Source organism: Dendrobates tinctorius, unplaced genomic scaffold (genome assembly GCF_039654945.1).
Source record: "Dendrobates tinctorius isolate UK_male_01 unplaced genomic scaffold, ASM3965494v1 ptg000111l, whole genome shotgun sequence".
Classification (NCBI taxonomy): domain Eukaryota; kingdom Metazoa; phylum Chordata; class Amphibia; order Anura; family Dendrobatidae; genus Dendrobates; species Dendrobates tinctorius.
In genome coordinates this window covers 32271545-32292638 of record NW_027361779.1, presented here as the reverse complement: position 1 = coordinate 32292638, position 21094 = coordinate 32271545, and the positions used below count along the sequence as shown (strand labels likewise).

Sequence of the window (21094 nt, the reverse complement as noted above, 5' to 3'; positions counted from 1 at the left end):
GTAAGAGAGGCCTCTGACTGAGGTCTTAGGGGTAACGTCTCTCCTTGTGCGGGAATTAAATGTCTAACATGCCAGTGTAAGAAGACGTATAGGCCATGCAGTGCTCATCTGGTAAATTAAACATGCAAGTTGCCTCTGAAGAGAGAAAGAGGACTTGAACTGCGTGAACAGAAAATCATCATGCATTCACAATTACCTGCTTGTTGAGGACAGGCTGCTGTAGACCATCGAATAATAATTGAATTCCTTCATACTTCGCTTCCTCCCCGATACATTTTCCTATTAAATCTAATGTACAGGGTGAAGGATAAATTGCTGATAGTTAACAATAAAACTGTGTGTTGTTACTTTAACACCTTTATGACGTACAGGTATGTCAAAGGTCCCCTCCTCCTCTTTGATGTGGGCTCCAACGTAGAGTCCGCTTCTTTTCAGGCACCTAACAGCCGCGTCTGTTAACATGTTAAATGCCGCTCTCAATCTGACAGTGGCATTTAGCATGCACATGCCGAAAGCGCGTCACAAACCAAGCCCATCGATGCCCGTCACATGACTGCGGAACGCCAATGCATTCGCATAACAACCGGGGGTCTGCAGGAGACCCTTGTATTTTTGACTGCAAATCAAAACTGGCTGGCAAACATAGCAGATGATAATTTCTGCTACACATAGCAAGGCTGAATTCTGCTATGTGTAGCACAAGCGAACAAGTCTATTCAACACTAATAAAGTAAAAAAAAAAGTTTAAAATTTAAAAAAAAAAAAAATTATATATAATCACCCCCTTTTGAGACATTTAAAAAAACAAATACACATTATTGGTGTCACTGCATTCAAAAACGCTCGAACTGTCAATATAAAAAAAAGAATCAGATCGGTAAATGAAACAAGAAAACAAATCAAAACTCCAGAAGAGTTTTTATGGTCGCCGCAATATTGCAATACAATGCAATAACAGGCGATCAAAAGATTGTATTTACCCCAAAATGGTATCAATGAAAAAATTTAGCTCGGCATGCAGAAAATTATCCCTTACCCAGCCCCAGATCCTGAAAAATAGAGACGTTACTGGTGTCCGCAACGGTTTTTTTTTTAGAACCTATACATGTGTTTGTTATCTGAAAACCCGTAATGACCTGGGGAATCATAGTGGCAGGTCAGTTTTAGCATTCAGCGACTATGGTTTTAAAACTTTAAAAAAAAAAAAAAAAAAAAAAAAAACACAATTGTGGAATTGCACTTTTTTTTGCAATATCACAGCACTTGGAATTTTTTCCCCAGTTTTCCAGCAGACTATATGGTAAAACCATTGATGTCGTTCAAAAATACAACTCGTCTCGCAAAAAACAAGCCCTCATATGGCCATACTGATGGAAAAATAAAAAAATTATAGCTCTGGGAAGAAGAGCAGAAAAAAAAACAAACGCAAAAGCGGAAAATCCCAAGGTAGTGAAGGTGTTACTTAGACACCAAAATAAAACTCCCCTTTAAGCACCACTCTATACCAGATTTCTCCCACCCTAACCTCAAGGCAGATGTGAAAGTGCGACGCTGCCCACACATTTAAAATAAATGTTGTCCAAAATGGCGAAGTTTCACGTTAAAGGACAACTAGAGTTTTGAAATTATTCATGATTATTGGCTGCAGCAAACTATTGTCTGCTTAACCCCTTAGTGACTGCGCTACGTTTGACCTTAAAGGAAAGGTGCCGCAATTTTGTATAATTTGCAAAAAAAGAGTAAGTAACAAAACATGTTGTTAAAGCAAATGTTGTACTAACTAGGATTTATGGTTTGTTTGTAATAATGTTTTAATGTAGCCACTGGGCGGGGCCATCTTGATTTGCAGATCTGTGGAGGACTCATACAGTCTGCAAATATGGCCGTCCCTGGACATAGGAGACTGCGGTCAGCTCCCGACCCCACCATGCAGCCTCATTAGCAGAGAACTGGGCACACCCCTGTGGGCTGCACCATTCACTGCTGTAGGTGTGGCTGGGCGCCATTTTACTGTAGCCCAGTGCTATCTGCTGAGCTCCACTTTCTGCACCGTGCTCCCTGCTCCAGCTCCACTGTCCTCCTGCTCTGTCTCCGCCTCCTCACTCACACACAGCCCCAGTGATCTCCGGTAATCTGACACCTTTGCTTTTATGAGAGCTTTTATGGCTGTCTGAGGAGGACAGTGACATATACAGCCCATAGTCTAGTGTATAATTGGGGGGGGGGGGGGCTGGAAGTTTCACCAGTGTGGGCATATCTGTAATACTGTCTCCTGTGATACTGCCTGCTGAGCCGTGTATCCAATCCTCTCCTGTGTGATAATGCCTGCTGAGCCGTGTATCTAATCCTCTCCTGTGTGATACTGCCTGCTGAGCCGTGTATCTAATCCTATCCTGTGTGATACTGACTGCTGAGCCGTGTATCTAATCCTCTCCTGTGTGATACTGCCTGCTGAGCCGTGTATCTAATCCTCTCCTGTGTGATACTGACTGCTGAGTTGTATCTAATCCTCTCCTGTGTGATACTGTTTGCTGAGCCGTGTATCTAATCCTCTCCTGTGTGATACTGACTGCTGAGCCGTGTATCTAATCCTATCCTGTGTGATACTGTCTGCTGAGCCGTGTATCTAATCCTCTCCTGTGTGATACTGACTGCTGAGCCGTGTATCTAATCCTCTCCTGTGTGATACTGACTGCTGAGCCGTGTATCTAATCCTATCCTGTGTGATACTGTCTGCTGAGCCGTGTATCTAATCCTCTCCTGTGTGATACTGACTGCTGAGCCGTGTATCTAATCCTCTCCTGTGTGATACTGACTGCTGAGCCGTGTATCTAATTCTCTCCTGTGTGATACTGACTGCTGAGCCGTGTATCTAATCCTCTCCTGTGTGATACTGACTGCTGAACCGTGTATCTCATCCTCTCCTGTGTGATACTGTCTGCTGAGCCGTGTATCTAATTCTCTGCCGTGTGATACTGCTCTCCTGAAATACTCTGTGTGGCTGTCACCCAGCTGGTTTTATGTGTGATCTACATGGTGATATTGTGTATGATCTATATGGCGGCATTGTGTGTGAAGTATATGGCGGTATTATTTGTGATCTGCTAAAAGGGGACCCCTTCTAGGGTGGTTCTGGCTGAGCACCTGCACACGGGGGTCAGGGGTAATAGGTGCAGTCAGGGGAGGGCTGGTGAAGCAGCTGAAGAGAGGGGTCTCATTTTTATCGTTACTGTATGGCTACATTTCCCCCAGCCTGCTTCCCAGCGTCACCCCGGACTGCGCCTGTCTCCTCGCTTTCACACATCGCCAGAACAGAATCTGAGGAGGGGAATGGGGTCTTTGCATGCAAAGTCTGGATCAGAACAGGCCATCAATCAGCAGAAATGTTTCCTGGATTTCTGTGCTGCTGTCTCCCTGCTCCTCCCCCATATATCTCCCTCTGTGCCCCCCATACACCAGCACACTGCTCTCCTGAAATACTCTGTGCTGCTGTCACCCTGCTCCTCCCCCATATATCTCCCTCTGTGCCCCCATAGACCAGCGCACTGCTCTCCTGAAATACTCTGTGCTGCTGACACCCTGCTTCTCCCCCATATATCTCCCTCTGTGCCCCCCATAGACCAGCACACTGCTCTCCTGAAATACTCTGTGGTGCTGTCACCCTGCTCCTCCACCATATATCTCCCTCTGTGCCCCCCATAGACCAGCACACTGCTCTCCTGAAATACTCTGTGCTGCTGTCACACTGCTCCCTCCACCATATATCTCTCTGTGCCCCCCATAGACCAGCACACTGCTCTCCTGAAATACTCTGTGCTGCTGTCACCCTGCTCCCAGAATCCTTGCTGCCTGCCATCCTCGGTGACCGAAGACCCCATTCCTCTCCTCAGATCCTGTCCTGGCGATGTGTGAAAGCGAGGCGACAGGGGCCTGATATATGGAGGAAGGAGCAGGGTGACAGCAGCACAGAGTATTTCAGGAGAGCAGTGTGCTGGTCTATGGGGGGGGGGGTCACAGAGGGAGATATATGGTGGAAGGAGCAGGGTGACAGCAGATTAGAGTATTTCAGGAGAGCCAGGGATTGTACATAGAACGCTGTGTTTTATACACATGGATGGACCGTCTTCTTGTCCGCTCCACAGAAATCCAGGAAACATTTCTGCTGATTGATGACCTGTTCTGATCCAGACTTTACATGAAAAGACAGTCAGTATAACTTTGCAGGCCCCATCAAAATGGCTGCTCACTGTGTTCCTAAATGTCATCCTCTCTTTTCCCTTAGCAAGCACCCAGTAGGGGAGGAGAGGAGTGACACCACACCCATGTCAGCAGATTCCGCCCATACAGTGTCCATTTTAGGGCATGATCATATATCAAAATCAATCATCATGGACACTGTACGCCCTTAATTACTGCAGGACAATACTGTGAGCTAGTTGTACACTAGGTTTTTGTGCCAAATTTCAGTATCTGCTCCCCCTAGTGTTAACAAGTGGAAATGCCAAACTTTTTAAAATTATTTTTCATATTTTACAAAATTAAAAACAAATGATAATATTTTTTAAGAAAATGTAAACATTAATTCTTTACATTTTTTCAATTGCTGAAAAATTTTTTTTGGGATGGCACCTTCCCTTTAAAGTGGTTGTCCACTACTAGGACAACCCCTTCTTAATCTAAAGGTTTGGCACGGATAAGAATAAAAAAAACATACTCCGCTCCCGTGCTGGCATTGTTCTAGCCGTGTCTGCACTTGCGATTCTGGGGCTCTCATGCTGTTGCTGGGACACGTGAACTCAAAGCCACTGTCTCCACCTTCGTGCGATTGAACAGGAAGAGAAACAAAACATCAGGGAGACAGCTGATCGCTGACTTCCTCTTCATGTTCAATTTGACAGATGGCGGGGACAGTGACGCAAGCGCTGATTGGGCGCCAGACTCACGTGCCAAAACAGCAGCATGGGTGCCCCAGGTACAGCAGGAACAGTGGCGGCACAGGTGCCGGGTATAAGCTTTTTTTTATTTAATCGGGGCCAAGCATGGGGTATGACAAGGAGTTGACCAAGTAGTGGACAACTTCTTTAATGACCAGGACTTATAATTTGTCATTTCTTCTATACAAATTCTGACTGATATCTATAATTGCCATTGCACAAACCTAATCTTAAAAAAAAAAAAAAATAATAATAATCTTTTTCCATTTAACCATATACCTTCACACTTCACTGTCTTTAATGGCACTCACTGAATGAAAATAGAACAACTACGAAGCAAAAAAGTCAACAGAGCCAATCACACTGCAAGAAACTCTGATGCCAGCTGAAATCAGGTTCTAAGAGTAGGAGAGGGAACAACTCGGTTAAAGAGGAGCGCTCAAAAAGGCCATCACTGGCCAGAGAAACGCGGTGCTGTATTCTATGTACGCTCAAATTTCCTAAGAAAGGTCACAAACCTGGAATGTAAGCCATCATTTCTTCAAAGGTCTGCTTTGCCCGTTTCTGCTTTGCAGCAACAGATCTAGGTTCAGTAGTTTCACAGAACACAGCATCTACAAGGAAAACAAACACCAGTAATGCTCTGTGGATATAGAACATCTTTGAATGTTAGGCGATAAAAATCCTGCACTATTCAGCACTGATCGTTTGTGCAGTTTTTAACCATTTAACCAGGGAAAGCTTCGCTTAAGCCTTCCCTTCATGAGAACTGCAAGGGCAACCAAGTATGTATAGCAAAAATAGTATCATCTGCCTGGCTGGCATAAAGGAGAAGGGCTGGTGCTTAAAGGGTTATTCTCATCAGCATAAATGGTTAAAATTACAATGTACTGTTAAAAACAAGTAACTTTGCAATTTATTTGTTATTAAAAATCCTCAATGTCCTCAAGAACAGAGGGATTTTATATTGGTTTCCGGCTCGTTGCCTATGTTACATCTATCAGCAGTGGCAGGACTCCGTGGCAAGGTTAGCAGCATATGTGTAATCAGAGGTTTCGACCCATTATTTGCAGATCTAGCAAAATAAAAGTGAACCTGTCAGCACATTTTCACATATGGAAGCAGTGTGGCTGTATAGGCGCTTTTTCCCACAATAAAAATGACACCTTTTATGAAAATATTAGAAGCTAGCATAAAAACCATAAGAAAATCAGGGTGCAAGTGCATTACAAGCACTTGGACCATTTCTTCCAAGGGCAGTGACGTGCCCTTAGTGCACTTCCACCCTTATTTGCATATGGCTCCTAACTAGAGTTCTCACGACTGGCACATCAGATCATTTTTATTGGTTGAAAATCACCTAGAGAGCCATCCTATACGTAAAATCTGAATATACTTAAACTCTTCCTGGAGATACGTAAATATATCTGTGAGAAACTAAATAATAAAACATGGAAACGATTGTAGTGCCCATACCTCTGAGAAGTGTAATTAGTGAAACCAGTCGATGCTCCTGACTAAGCTGCTCAAGTTTACATTGCAGGTAGTGGTCTGTATAGGTCTCTAGGGTGTTTTTAAAAAGGATTCGCCCTCCCATTAAAAGGTGATGTAGCCAATCAGAAATGTGGAAGACAACACGTCCTGTAGGTAATTCATAATAAAACATGCAAAATACAGAATTAACAGATGAAAGGTATCAAGTGTATTCTCTCTGAATTTATACAGGTACAGACAGTAATATATTTCCTGTATACTTATACAATCTTCTTACTTTAATATATTGAAGTACTTTTTTTTTTAACCCCTTTTCAACATCTTATGGCAGTCATGGATCTGATAAACCCCCATGTGTCTGCAATCACAGCGATCCGGTGAAAACCAGCCTATGGCTGGGCTTCAAAGAAGACCTTGATTTTTACTAGAATTGCTGGGTACAGTACAAGCCCCTTGTGGGGACTAACAAAGAAAATAAATATTTCAACCCATATAAAAAAAAAGGCATTACCCCCTTTCAGACATCGGGCGTAATAGTACGCAGAAGTCGGACTCCCGATGTTGGTACGGTTTCGGCGCTGAGCCCGCACCTTTCCGTGCACATGTCAGCTGATATATACAGCTGACATGTGCCCGCAACAGCTGCGAGTGGAATCGCGATCCACCCGTGGCTATTAACTAGTTAAATGCCGCTGTCAATTTCTGACAGCGCATTAAAATCACACTTACCGGAAGAGCGTTGTAAATCCCACCCATCAGTGAGCCCGTCACATGATCGCAGGTCAACGATGGATCAGCATGACAACCAGAAGTCTCTAGCAGACCTCTATGGTTGTCATTGCCAGATTGCTATGGCGCCGCCCAGTGGTCAGCGCTCATAGCAAGTGAGCATTTCTGCTACATACAGTCGATCTGATCATCGCCTGTGTGTAACAGAAGAGATCAAAGTACTGCAGTTTCTAGTCTCCCATGGAGACTGTAGAAGCATGCAAAAAGTAAAAAAAAAACTAAGTTTTTAAAAATATAAATAAAAGTTCAAATCACCCCCCTTTCACCTCATTCAAAATAAAAAAATCAAAATGTCAAATATACGCATATTTGGTATTACTACATTCAGAATCGCCCAATAAATATAAAAAAAAAATAAATCAGTTCGTTAAACGGCGTAGTGAGAAAAAAATTCAAAACATCAAAATTACTTTTTTTTGTTCGTCGCTATATTGAAATAAAATAATGGGCAATCAAAAGATCGTATATACTCAAATATAAGTCGAGATTTTCAGTCCAAAAAATTGGGCTGAAAGTCCCCCTCTCGTCTTATATTCGAGTCATATACAAAGGGGGTCGGAGGGGGAGGGGGGGGGCGGGGGTGTCAGGTCATACTTACCCGTCCTGACGCTGTGTCTTGAGCCCCCAGCTTCTCCCCGTGCTCTCTCTTCCTGCCATCAGCGGTCACGTGGTGCCGCTCATTAAAACTCATGAATATGCGCATATTAATTAGTTTTAATGAGCGGCACCACGTGACCGCTGAAGGCAGGAAGAGACCGCGCGGAGAAGCTGGGGGCTCAAGAGGCAGCGTCAGGACGGGTAAGTATAGCGATACTCACCTGTCCTGCGTCCATGGCTGCTTGCTGCTGTCTGTCATCGGTCAGTGACTTCAGACAGCAGAGGGCGCAGTGACGTGGTTAGTGCAAGCCGCGCCCCCTGCAGTCTGAACGTCACTGACTGATGACGTGGCAGATAGCGGTGAGCAGCCATGGACGCAGGACAGGTGAGAATCTGACACCCAGCGATGGAGAGGTGAGTATGTCATTTTTTTATTTTTACATGCAGCAGCAGCATGGGGGCAGCATATGGGGGAATAATCTTAAGGTGCTTCTAATGGGGGCAGCATATGGGGGAATAATCTATGGAGCTGCTTATGGGGGCAGTATATGGGGAAACAATATGGAGCTTCTAATGGGGGCAGTATATGGGGGAACAATCTATGGAGCTGCTTATGGGGGCAGCATATGGGGGAATAATATGGAGCTTCTAATGGGGGCAGTATATGGGGGAACAATATGGAGCTTCTAATGGGGGCAGTATATGGGGGAACAATGTATGGAGCTTCTAATGGGGGCAGTATATGGGGGAATAATATGGAGCTTCTAATGGGGGCAGCATATGGGGGAATAATCTATGGAGCTTCTTCTGGGGACACCATATGGGGGAATAATCTATGGAGCTTCTTCTGGGGACACCATATGGGGGAATAATCTATGGAGCATTTCCCACCCTAGACTTATACTCGAGTCAATAAGTTCTCCCAGTTTTTTGTGGCAAAATTAGGGGGGTCGACTTATACTCGGATCGACTTATACTCGAGTATATACGGTACACCAAAATTGTATCAATAAAAATGGTAGCTCATCTAGCCCCAGATCATGAAGACGCTATGAAGACGGTAGCTCATCTAGCCCCAAAGATGAAGACGCTATGGGTATCAGAAAATTGCGTTTTTAAAAAACAAACAAAAACAAACTTTGGACTTTTTTCCCACCATTTAAATAAAAAGTACCTATACATGTTTGGTGTCTGTGAACTTGTAATGACCTGGAGAATCAAAATGGAAGGTCAGTTTTAGCATTTAGAGAACGTGGTGAAAAAAAAAAAAAGTGGAACTGTATTTTTTTTTGCAATTTCACTGCATTTGTAATTTTTTTTCCCTTTTTTCAATACATAATATTTTAAAACCAATGGTGTCTTTCAAAAGTACAGCTCGTCCCGCAAAAAACAAGCCCTCACATGGCCATACTGAACGAAAAATAAAAAAAGTTATGGCTCTGGGAAGAAAAAAACTAAAATACCTCTGGTCGTGAAGGGGTTAAAATTTTATATATATATATATATATATATATATATATATATATATATACACACACACACACAACGAAAAAGCAAAGTCCAGCAATAACGTGAGTAATCCAGGATGCTGTTAAAAATTTTTTTCTTTTTATTCATAAATCCATTAAAATGCAATGGTCCAAGCAGTTCAAAACAGCAATGACGCAGGAAAGTCGTGCAGATAGGACTACGCGTTTCAGCGGTAGAACCCGCCTTCTTCACGGTCCAGAAGCTGGTCTACATTGTTGGATAGATTATATATATATATATATATATATATATATATATATATATATATATATATATATATATATATATATATATAAAAAAACAGACATTTGGCATCACTGCATCCGTAAAATTCCAATCAATATAACATTACCTGAAAGGTAAACAGTTATCAGAAAAAAAAAAAATAAAACTGCCAAAATGCAGCATGCAAGGATATGGATGAGGCGACCATGCACACAAGGATAGGGATGAGGAGACCATGCACACCAGGATAGGGATGAGGGGGCCATGCATACCAGGATAGGGATGAGGGGGCCATGCATACCAGGATAGGGATGAGGGGGCCATGCATACCAGGATAGGGATGAGGGGGCCATGCATACCAGGATAGGGATGAGGAGACCATGCATACCAGGATAGGGATGAGGAGACCATGCACACCAGGATAGGGATGAGGAGACAATGCATACCAGGATAGGGATGAGGGGCCATGCATACCAGGATAGGGATGAGGAGACATGCATACCAGGATAGGGATGAGGGGGCCATGCATACCAGGATAGGGATGAGGGGGCCATGCATACCAGGATAGGGATGAGGGGGCCATGCACACAAGGATAGGGATGAGGAGACCATGCACACCAGGATAGGGATGAGGGGCCAAGCATACCAGGATAGGGATGAGGAGACCATGCATACCAGGATAGGGATGAGACCATGCACACCAGGATAGGGATGAGGAGACAATGCATACCAGGATAGGGATGAGGGGCCATGCATACCAGGATAGGGATGAGGAGACATGCATACCAGGATAGGGATGAGGGGGCCATGCATACCAGGATAGGGATGAGGGGCCATGCATACCAGGATAGGGATGAGGAGACATGCATACCAGGATAGGGATGAGGGGGCCATGCATACCAGGATAGGGATGAGGAGACTATGCACACCAGGATAGGGATGAGGAGACAATGCATACCAGGATAGGGATGAGGGGCCATGCATACCAGGATAGGGATGAGGAGACATGCATACCAGGATAGGGATGAGGAGACATGCATACCAGGATAGGGATGAGGAGACCATACATACCAGGATAGGGATGAGGGGGCCATGCATACTAGGATAGGGATGAGGGGGCCATGCATACCAGGATAGGGTTGAGGAGACATGCACACAAGGATAGGGATGAGGAGACCATGCACACCAGGATAGGGATGAGGAGACAATGCATACACGGCTTATACTCGAGTCAATAAGGTTTCCCAGTTTTGAGGTAAAATCAGGTGCCTCAGCTTATACTCGAGAATATACAGTACTTATCCCAAAATGATATCAATAAAACAATCTTCTTGCCTTGAAAAACAACAATGCCTAATAAAGCTCTATCAACCAAACACGAAAACGTAACAAGTCTCAGAAAATGAAGTCAAACTTATCTCCATAACCATACTGAACTAAAAGAACCTTGATGCTAGGTCGTTTTTCCTGCACAACAATTTCCATAAAAATAAAATCACAAAAACCATGTCAAATTGCAGGGGTTTTATTTAGCAGTTTCACCACACTTGGAAATGTTTTGCGGTTTTCTAGTACTTTTGGCTTTTGGAAGAATGAGAAGAAAAAAAAATGAAAACCAGGCAGGAAAAGGTTGAATAATAGTTGGTTTTTCTTAGTAGGTACTCTTTAAACTGGGCGAAAAGTTCATATTACCTTAATTTTGTAACATCTGTATAGTAGTAATAAACAGGATAGCGTAGGTGCCTTCTAAAAGCGCCAGCAGGAGCCACAATCTTTTCCTTTAACACTATACCTGCAGGGGATGTAACGCCCTATAAAATTGATCTGTTATATACCGTAATTATGCCGCCCTATTACAGGAAGTCATACAGCAGCTATAGGACTGTACTCACAATCAAAACGACTGAAGAAAATATTAGCTGTTAGGATAGCCTTTCTCCCTACTTACCTATGTACATTAGATAGTCATAAACCCCTTCCACGGTCATAACCTCCATGAAGCAATTCAGGTTATGTTTTCTCTCTATATTCTCCGAGCGGTTGGCATTATTTTTGTACAAATCATTGAAAAGCTACATGTGAAAAAAAGCATTAAATCAATAAAATGTAAAAATACCACATATTATATGTAGACAATACTACGGACTGCAGCCAAACCTTTTTGTCATTTTCTGAGGTAGGACTGAGTATTGTTAGTTCAGGTCTGCTGGGTTTGGGTTTTGGAGATTCACAAGAGTTGATGAAATTCATGATGAAGGGCTCCAAATGTTGACCTTTCTGCAAGGTAAAGACATGTTCTAACTTTTGAACATAAGATCAGGCTTAGATATCTACAAAATAAATTTAAAATCACCTCTTTAATTAATTTGCCTGGCACAGACTTGAACATTTTGCCTGCAAGTCAGAAAGAACACAAAGACCAGAAATATTCACACTGTTAGAGTAACACTCATACAAAATATTTGCAAGGTCTCAAATATCATGTTCCTTCCAGTGAAATATGTCCTTTGGCAGCTGGCTCATCACACAGGTGAGAGGATGAAACATCTGTAAAGCACTAGGGCCAAAATTGCAAAAAATAATACATTGTTGTGTTCTATAATCACAGATAATCATTGTATTAATAAGATTATCACTATAGGGCATTCCATAATGCAGTAGATAAGCCCCTGATCCAACCTGCAAGAGAAGAAAAATAACTTATTAAACTCACCCGGGGGGCGGTCCGGTCCGATGGGTGTCGCAGGTCTGGCGCCTCCCATCTTCTTGCGATGCGGCCCTCCTGCTTGTTTCACAGGCTCCCTAGCGTCGCGCTGCTGTGCAGGTGTACTTATCTGCCCTGTTTAGGGCAAAGTACTGCAGTGTGCAGGAGCGGGGAAAGGTCAGAGAGGTCCAGCACCTGTGCACTGCAGTACTTTGCTCTGCCCTCAACAGGGCAGATAAGTACACCTGCACAGCAGCACGATTCTGGGGAGCCATGAAACAAGCAGGAAGGCGGCAACTATAAGAAGATGGGAGGTCCCAGACCTGCAACACCCATCGGACCGGAACATCCTGCAGGCGAGTATAATAAAACTTATTTTTGTTATCTTGCAGGTCAGATCTGGGGCTTATCTATAGCATTAAGGAATGCTGTAGATAAGCCCTGAAAGGCAGTGGTCACATCTTATAGCGGCCAAAACAGGTTTAATTATAGTACATGCTGCTGAAAACTCAAAATTGCATACCAAGATTGACATCTGGAAGGATTTTATCATGAAACTGGGTTTCCAAACTGTTAGGTGACAAAAAATCCGCCAACAATTGGCTATTACTCAGCTCTGGGTGCTGCAGCAGTTTCTGTAACAAAAAATAAATACATCACAAAATGAGCAATTATTTCTACAGATTTGTGAGGCTGGTATGTAATGCGATATTTCCCCTGCCCAATGTAGCTGCCCGGGATAATCACAGAGAATGAATGGCCGAGGAAGAAGCTGCCAACAGTCACAAATTGTGTCTGTAAAAATACAAGAACTTTCTGGTGCACGCACAAAAAAAAATATGGCTGCCATTTGTTTTGATGCTGGATGAGCTAATGCAGATAACTAATCTGTAATTCTTACCATTATATAATGCGACTAACAATTTCATAGCACTATTTTAATCTATAGAGAGATCGTACTTAAAGAGAACCTGTCATCAGGATTTTATTCTCCGAACTAATGATATGTATATAAAATGTGCTGTAATGCTGAGTAAATCCTCACCTTTCTTGTAGAAATCTGTTATGCTGTTTAAGAGAAATCCATAGTTGAAATTTTATTCTAGTAACATTAAAAGTGCAGCGGGCAGGCGGACACTACACTTACACTCTCCTGCTTCTCTTCCTATTCCCACACGCTCTCTGCTAGCTGTCTCTGACTGACAGCTCGCTCATGTTTCAGTTCTGGTTTGGTCAGAAATGAAGCAGGCAATGGGCAGGGAGAAGGCAGAGAAGCAGGAGAGTAAGTGCAGTGTCCGCCCGCTGCATGAGGAGATCTAGAGACAGGTGACTAAAACAGGAGTCACCTAGAGGCAGGAAGCTAGCAGCAGACGGGAATAGGGAGAGAGGGCAGGGCAGCTGTAAGTGCGTTGTCCGCCCGCCCACTGCATGAGGAGACCTAGAGACAGGTGACTAAAACAGGAGTCACCTAGAGGCAGAAGCCAAGCAGCAGACGGGAATAGGGAGAGAGGGCAGGGGAGCTTTAAGTGCGTTGTCCGCCCGCCCACTGCATGAGGAGACCTAGAGACAGGTCACTAAAACAGGAGTTACCTAGAGGCAGAAGGCCAGCAGCAGGCGGGAATAGGGAGAAAGGCAGGGGAGCTGTGAGTTGTCTGCCCGCCCGCTGCATGAGGAGACCTAGAGACAGGTCACTAAAACAGGAGTCACCTAGAGGCAGAAGGCCAGTAGCAGGCGGGAATAGGGAGAGAGGGCAGGGGAGCTGTGAGTTGTCTGCCCACCCACTGCATGAGGAGACCTAGAGACAGGTCACTAAAACAGGAGTCACCTAGAGGCAAAAGGCCGGCAGCAGAGGGAAAAGGGAGAGAGGGCAGGGGAGATGTGAGTTGTCTGCCCACCCACTGCATGAGGAGACCTAGAGACAGGTCACTAAAACAGGAGTCACCTAGAGGCAAAAGGCCGGCAGCAGAGGAAAAAGGGAGAGAGGGCAGGGGAGCTGTAAGTGCGTTGTCCGCTCGCCCGCTGCATCAGGATACCTAGAGACAGGTCGCTAAAACAGGAGTCACCTAGAGGCAGAATGCCGGCAGCAGACGGGAAAAGGGAGAGAGGGCAGGGGAGCTGTAAGTGCGGTGTCCGCCCGCTCACTGCACTTACAACTCATTAGATACAATTTCAACTGCAAATTTCTACAAGGCAAGGATTTACTCAGCATTAAAACACCTTTATATGCATATCCTTAGTTTGGGGTATAAATTTCTGATAACAGGTTCTCTTTAACTTTATAATTGACTTTGGTTTTCTAAATTCTCCATAAAGTTGGCTGGTTTTTTGTTTGTTTGTTTTATTTAAAGATAATATGTCAGCAGGATTTCACCCCCCCCGCCAAACTATTTATAAGCGCATGTAGCCCTTTTAAAGACAAGTACAGCAAAAATTCTTTACATAGTCAGTTAGTTCCTCTGTTACTGAGAAATCAGCATTTGAATAAACATGCAAATGAGGCAACAGAACCATTTGTAAATCTGAGATCTCTGTCACTCCAGCTCTATTTTCCACCCAGCGCCGCCACTTCCTGTTTGACTGACTGCTACATTGCCTGAAGTCACAGAACAAAGACTGTTAGGGCCCTGTCACACATAACGACACACCAGCGATCATGACAATGATATGACCTTGTCAGGATCGCTGGTGTGTTGCTACATGATCGCTGGTGAGCTGCCAAACAGGCAGCTTCACCAGCGATCAGGATAGCGACACGCGGGTAACAAGCGATGCACGTCGCTTAGTTACCCACTGTGTACCTTAGTTACCAGCACGCTGGTGCAGGGAGCTGGTAACCAAGGTAAACATCGGGATTCTAAGCGCCGCGCAGCGCTTAGAAACCCGATGTTTACCTTGATTACCAGCTCCAGCTCGCTGATCGCTGGTCTCCCGCCTGCCACACGCAGCGATGCATGCTGGACAGTGGGAGACCAGCGATCAAAAAAATGTCCTGGCCATTCCAGGACGATCAGCAATACCCGGCAGGGGGGCCTGTTGCTGGTAAGTGTCACTCATAGCGATCTCGCTGGTGAGATCGCTGTTGCATCACAAAACTTGTGACTCAGCAGCGATCTCGCTAGCGAGATCGCTGTGTGTGACGAGGGCTTTAGTCGAGCATTGGGAGGAGGTGGCACTTGGTGGGAAATATAGCTGGAGTGACAGAAGCTCCAGACCTACTGCCTCATTTGCAAATCACTTAAAAGAAGGATTTCTCAGTAATGGAAAAACGGCCTGGCCATGTAAATGTATTGCTGGACTTGTCTCTTAAAGAGCTACATGCACACATTAATAGCTTGGGTTGTGAAATCTTGCTGACAGATTCTCTTAAAATACAATGCCCAAAAAAAAAAAAAAAAACTAAAAAAGAAACAAACCAAAAACACACAGGTTGGCTATACTGATCGGGCTTATTAAAAGTATAACAATAAAACAAGGTAATCAGTTATTTAGTAGGCCATCTCTGTGGGGCAATAAATTCTGTCTATACACAATATTTTTTGTGCAAACTATTAATTTAATATATTATAAATTCATAAGAAAAAGTTTTTACCTGTAAATATTCCTGAAATTCTTCTCTTTTGGATTTCAGAAACTCATAGTTTTTAGGACCAATAATTCTTTTTGATGGAAGCTGGGCATCTGGAAAAGTGCCTAAATATGAAGAATGTGGAATAAATTAATGTCAGTGGGGCACCTAGGAGCACTGTAAGATTTCATTGCACAGTGGGTATGGAAAGTAGTCAGACCCCTTTAAATTTTTCACTCTGTTTCCATTTGGTAAATTCAAAAAAGTTCATTTTTTTTCTCATTAATGTACACTCTGCACCACATCTTGACTGAAAGAAAACAAATGTAGAAATTTTTGCAAATTTATTAAAAAAGAAAAACTGAAATATCACATGCTCATAAGTATTCGGACCCTTTGCTCAGTATTGAGTAGAAGCACCCTATTGAGCTAGTACAGCTATGAGTCTTCTTGGAAATGATGTAATAAGATTTTCACACCTGGATTTGGGGATCCTCTGCCATTTTTCCTTGCAGATCCTCTCCAGTTCCGTCAGGTTGCATAGTGAACGTTGGTGGACAGCCATTTTCAGGTCTCTCCAGCTGATTTGCCAGGTCTAGGAAGACTTCTGTGGTCCCAAACTTATCCCACTTAAGGATTATGGAGGCCACTTTGCTCTTAGAAACCTTGAGTACTGCAGACATTCTTTTGTAACATTGGCCAGATCTGTGCCTTGCCACAATTCTGTCTTTGAGCTCCTTGGCCAGTGCCTTTTACCTCATGATTCTCATTTGGTCTGACATGCACTGTGAGGTCTTATATAGACAGGTGTGTTCCTTTACAAATTATTATTATTATGCATTTATATAGCGCCATTTATTCCATGGCGCTTTACATGTGAAAAGGGGAAATATAGACAAGTATAATAAACATGTGTAAGACAAGGGACACACAAGTACATAAGGAGAGGGGACCCTGCCCGAGAGGGCTCACAGTCTACAGGATCAAGTCCTGTCAGTTTAATTAAACACACCTGGACTACAATGAAGGAGTGGAACCATCTCAAGGAGGATCACAAGGAAATGGACAGCATGTGACTTAAATATGAGTGTCTGAGCAAAGGGTCTGAATACTTATGACCATGTGATATTTCAGATTTTCTTTTTTAATAAATTTGCAAAAATTTCTAAATTTCTGTTTTTTTCAATCAAGATGGGGTGCAGAGTGTACATTAATGAGAAAAAAAATGAACATTTTTGAATTTACCAAATGGCTTCAATGAAACAAAGAGTGAGAAATTTTAAGGGATCTGAATACTTTCCATACCCACTGTAGATGGCAATGTTGACACCTGCTACCCCCATACATGTAGAGCCTTTGGTTCTTACAGACGCGTTCCGAAAGCTCTATAAAACGTACATTACAATATACATTGATGACAGTTGTTCGTCCATATGTATATTAATGTCTTGAGAACTGAAATGACCAGAGTCTACAATGGGGAAAAAAAGTATTTAATCAGCAACCAATTGTGCAAGTTCTCCCACTTAAAAAGATGAGAGAGGCCTGTAAATGACATCATAGGTAGACCACAACTATGAGAGTCAAAATGAGAAAACAAATCCAGAAAATCACCTTGCCTGATTTGGCAACATTTATTTTGAAAATTATGGTGGAAAATAAGCATTTGGTAATTAACAAAAGTTCATCTCAATATTTTGTTATATATCCTTTGTTGGCAATGACAGAGGTCAAAAGTTTTTCTGTAAGTCTTCACAAGGTTGTCACACATTGTTGGTGGTATGTTGGCCCTAGAGCAGTGATGTTTTGGGTCTGTCGCTGGGCAACACGGACTTTCAACTCCCTCCAAAGGTTTTCTAAGGGGTTGAGATCTTGAGACTGGCTAGGCCACTCTAGGACCTTCATATGCTTCTCACAAAGCCACTCCTTTGCTGCCCTGGCGGTGTGCTTGGGATCATTATCATGCTGAAAGACCCATCCACGTTTCATCTTCAATGACTTTGTTGATGGAAGGAGGTTTTGCAGTCAAAATATCAAGATACATGGCCCCATTAATTCTTTCATGTACCCTTTGCAGAAAAACAACCCCAAAGCATGATGTTGCCACCCCCATTCTTTACAGTAGGTATGGTGTTCTTTGGATTCAACTCAGCATTCTGCCTCCTCCAAACATGACGAGTTTTGTTTTTACCACAGTTCTACTTTGGTTTCATCAGACCATATGATATTCTCCCAATACTCTTCTGTATATTCCAAATGCTCTCTAGTAAACTTCAGAGGGGCCCAGATCTGAGTCCCTGGTGGCGTAGTCGGTTACTGATGGTAGCCTTTGTTACGGTGGTCCCAGCTCTATGCAGGTCATTCACTAGGTCCCCCCCATGTGGTTCTGGGAATTTTGCTTACTGTTCTTGTGATCATTTTGAGCCCACGGGGTGAGATCTTGCATGGAACCCAAGATCGAGGGAGATTATCAGTGGTCTTGTATGTCTTCCATTTTCTTATTATTGCTCCCACAGTTCACACCAAGCTGCTTGCCTATTGCAGATTCAGTCTTCCCAGTCTGGTGCAGGGCTACAATTTTGTTTCTGGTGTCCTTCAACAGGTCTTCACCATAGTGGAGATTGGACTGTGACTGTCTGAGGTTGTGGACAGGTGTCTTATACTGATAAGTTCAAACAGGTGCCATTACTACAGGTAATGAGCAGAGGACAGGGGAGCCTCTTGAAGTTACAGGTCTGTGAGAGCCAGAAATCTTGCATGGTTTTAGGTGACCAAATACTTATTTTCCACCATAATTTGCAAAATAAATCTTGCCACATCAGACAAGGTGATTTTCTGGATTTGTTTTATCATTTTACAGGTCTCTCATCTTTCTGGCTGACTAAATACTTTTCTTCCCCACTGTATGTGACTAAAGCTACATTGCTGCCATCTAGTGTTCCTATAAAGTAATAAAATAGTAACAGTTCAAGAAATTTGTCCAGAATGGAAAGTTCTGAAACTTTGTATATCTCTATTAGGCAATTTGTCGTCATTCCTGTGGAGAAAAAAAATCATGTAAGTGGCCTCCAAACCCCTGCTTTTCCCAGGTCTATTTGCCTGCCTTCAACTGCATCAATATCAGAATGCAGTTCTGTGGAGTACAGATGATGGCAGTGAAAGGGTCTGCACCTTTTTCACCCTCTCAGCGCTGTGCTCCTCACAATAATCCCCTGCAGCAACCCTTCCCCAGAGTTACGGAGACACGTGCTGACCAAACCCTTTCATTGCCATCACCTGCACTCCCCATATTAGTATGTTCTGATATCAATAACCTTAAATGTAGAAGAATAGACTTGGGAAAATCCGTTTAGTACCCACTTACATTCCTATATTATTTATATTTTTTGAAACCAGAATGATTCAAACTGGCATCTCGACTAACCAAAATGTATTATATTGGTAAAGTCTTCATAAGGCACAAAAGATCATATACAATCAAGACAAAAAAAGGGTGACAGAACTAAAAACAACAATCTCTTGGTAAAATTTAACTTTTACTCTATAGATTAAAGGAGACTTACAGGTGATTCTCACAAAATTAGAATATCAAAAAGTTAATTTTAATTTAAAATCTGAAATGTTGGCCTACTGAAATGTATGTTCACTTAATGCACTCAATACTTGGTTGAGGCTCCTTTTCCATCAATTACTGCATCAATGCGGCGTGGCATGGAGACGATCAGCCTGTGGCAGTGCTGAGGTGTTATGGAAGCCAAGGTTGCTTTGATAACAGCCTTCAGCTTGTCTGCATTGTTGGGTCTGGTGTCTCTCATCTTCCTCTTGACAATACTCCATAGATTCTCTATGGGGTAAGGTCAGGCGAGTTTGCTGGCCAATCAAGCACAGTGATACTGTTGTTCTTAAACCAGGTATTGGTACTTTTGGAAGTGTTGACAGGTGCCAAGTCCTGTTGGAGAATTACATTTCCATCTCCAAAAAGCTTATCGGCAGAGGGATGCATGAAGTGCTCTAAAATTTCCTGGTAGATGGCTGCGCTGACTTTGGTTTTGATCAAACACAGTGGACCTACACCAGTAGATGACATGGCTCCCCAAACCATCAATGATTGTGGAAACTTCACACTAGACCTCAAGCAGCTTGGACTGTGTGCCTCTCCACTCTTACTCCAGACCTTGGGACCTTGATTTCCAAAAGAAATGCAAAATTAATTTCATCTGAAAACACCACCTTTGACCAATGAACAACAGTTCAGTTCTTTTTCTCCTTGGCCCAGGTAAGACGCTTCTGTGTTGTGAATTCACTTTCTGGCCTACCTCTGGTTACTGGTGAAGGTAGTGGAGATGGTTATATTGACAGAGGGGTCGCGAGTTCTCTTTCCGGGCTCCCACTGGTGGTTACAGGAGGTAATGGAGCTGATCTAATTAACAGAGGCCTGCCACCTGATGAGGAGGACGATTGGACATTGGGAGTTTCTGACTGGATTTAAGACAGCCGACCCCCTCTATCCCTGCTGGTGATTTTTTCCTGCCTCCTGAGGTCTTCGTTTCCAACTCAGTCCCTGCATGCTCAAGCTGAGTGTTTTTTTTGCTATTGTTCACATTTGATTTGGTTTTGACTATTTCAGTTTTGTGTGGTCAGCCAGCCCCGGGCTGGGGCTGTGCTGGATTTCCATCCTTATGTTACTGTTTGTGCCAGTTTGTTTTTGTCCCTTATTAGATTGGCCTCTCTTTGCTCTGCTTTCAGAATATACCAGAGTGCTGATATAGTGGGCGAAGTCTAGTGACTTCAGTATTTTTTCTATCAGACGTGTTGGGCATTTTTTGCAGGGTTTTTTGCGTGATTGCAGACAGTGTCTTTCCTTTCTAGTTAGTTTGGGCCCCATCGTTTGCTCAGCCTATTTTCCTACCTGCGTTTGTGTTTTCATCTTGTCTCACCGACAATATATGTTTGGGGGCGATCTATTCCTTTGGGGTCTGCTCTGGGGCAGTTTAGATTTCCCCTTTCTTGCTTTAGGCTTTAGTTCTCCGGCTGTGTCGAGACGTCCAGAATCATCGTAGGTACGCTCTACGGCTACTGCTAGTTGTGTGGATAAGATCTGGGGGGCTGCAATCCGCTTAGTTACCAACCTCTCTAGTTTTATGTGGCTTAGCTTGGTCTTGCTTTCCGCCTCTGTGACCCAATCATAACAGAATCACAAGCCTAAACCGCAGATTCTAGGGTACTCAAAAGCAGGAGAGAATTGTTAAAAAAAAA

At 43.3% G+C, this 21094-nt stretch overlaps 1 protein-coding gene across 3 annotated transcripts in view; it reads right to left on the bottom strand.

The window, feature by feature from the left end:
• SNX14 (sorting nexin 14) overlaps window positions 1–21094 on the bottom strand; it is a 159322-nt gene that overhangs the window by 4720 nt on the left and 133508 nt on the right. For all 3 annotated transcript variants that reach the window (XM_073589635.1, XM_073589636.1, XM_073589637.1), the window contains 8 exons: window positions 15863–15963; window positions 12797–12908; window positions 11923–11963; window positions 11727–11846; window positions 11518–11641; window positions 6411–6575; window positions 5453–5548; window positions 197–288 (listed from right to left, as the gene is read on the bottom strand). In XM_073589635.1, the coding sequence (XP_073445736.1) occupies window positions 197–288; window positions 5453–5548; window positions 6411–6575; window positions 11518–11641; window positions 11727–11846; window positions 11923–11963; window positions 12797–12908; window positions 15863–15963 (851 nt within the window). The remainder of the gene's footprint in view (window positions 1–196; window positions 289–5452; window positions 5549–6410; window positions 6576–11517; window positions 11642–11726; window positions 11847–11922; window positions 11964–12796; window positions 12909–15862; window positions 15964–21094) is intronic.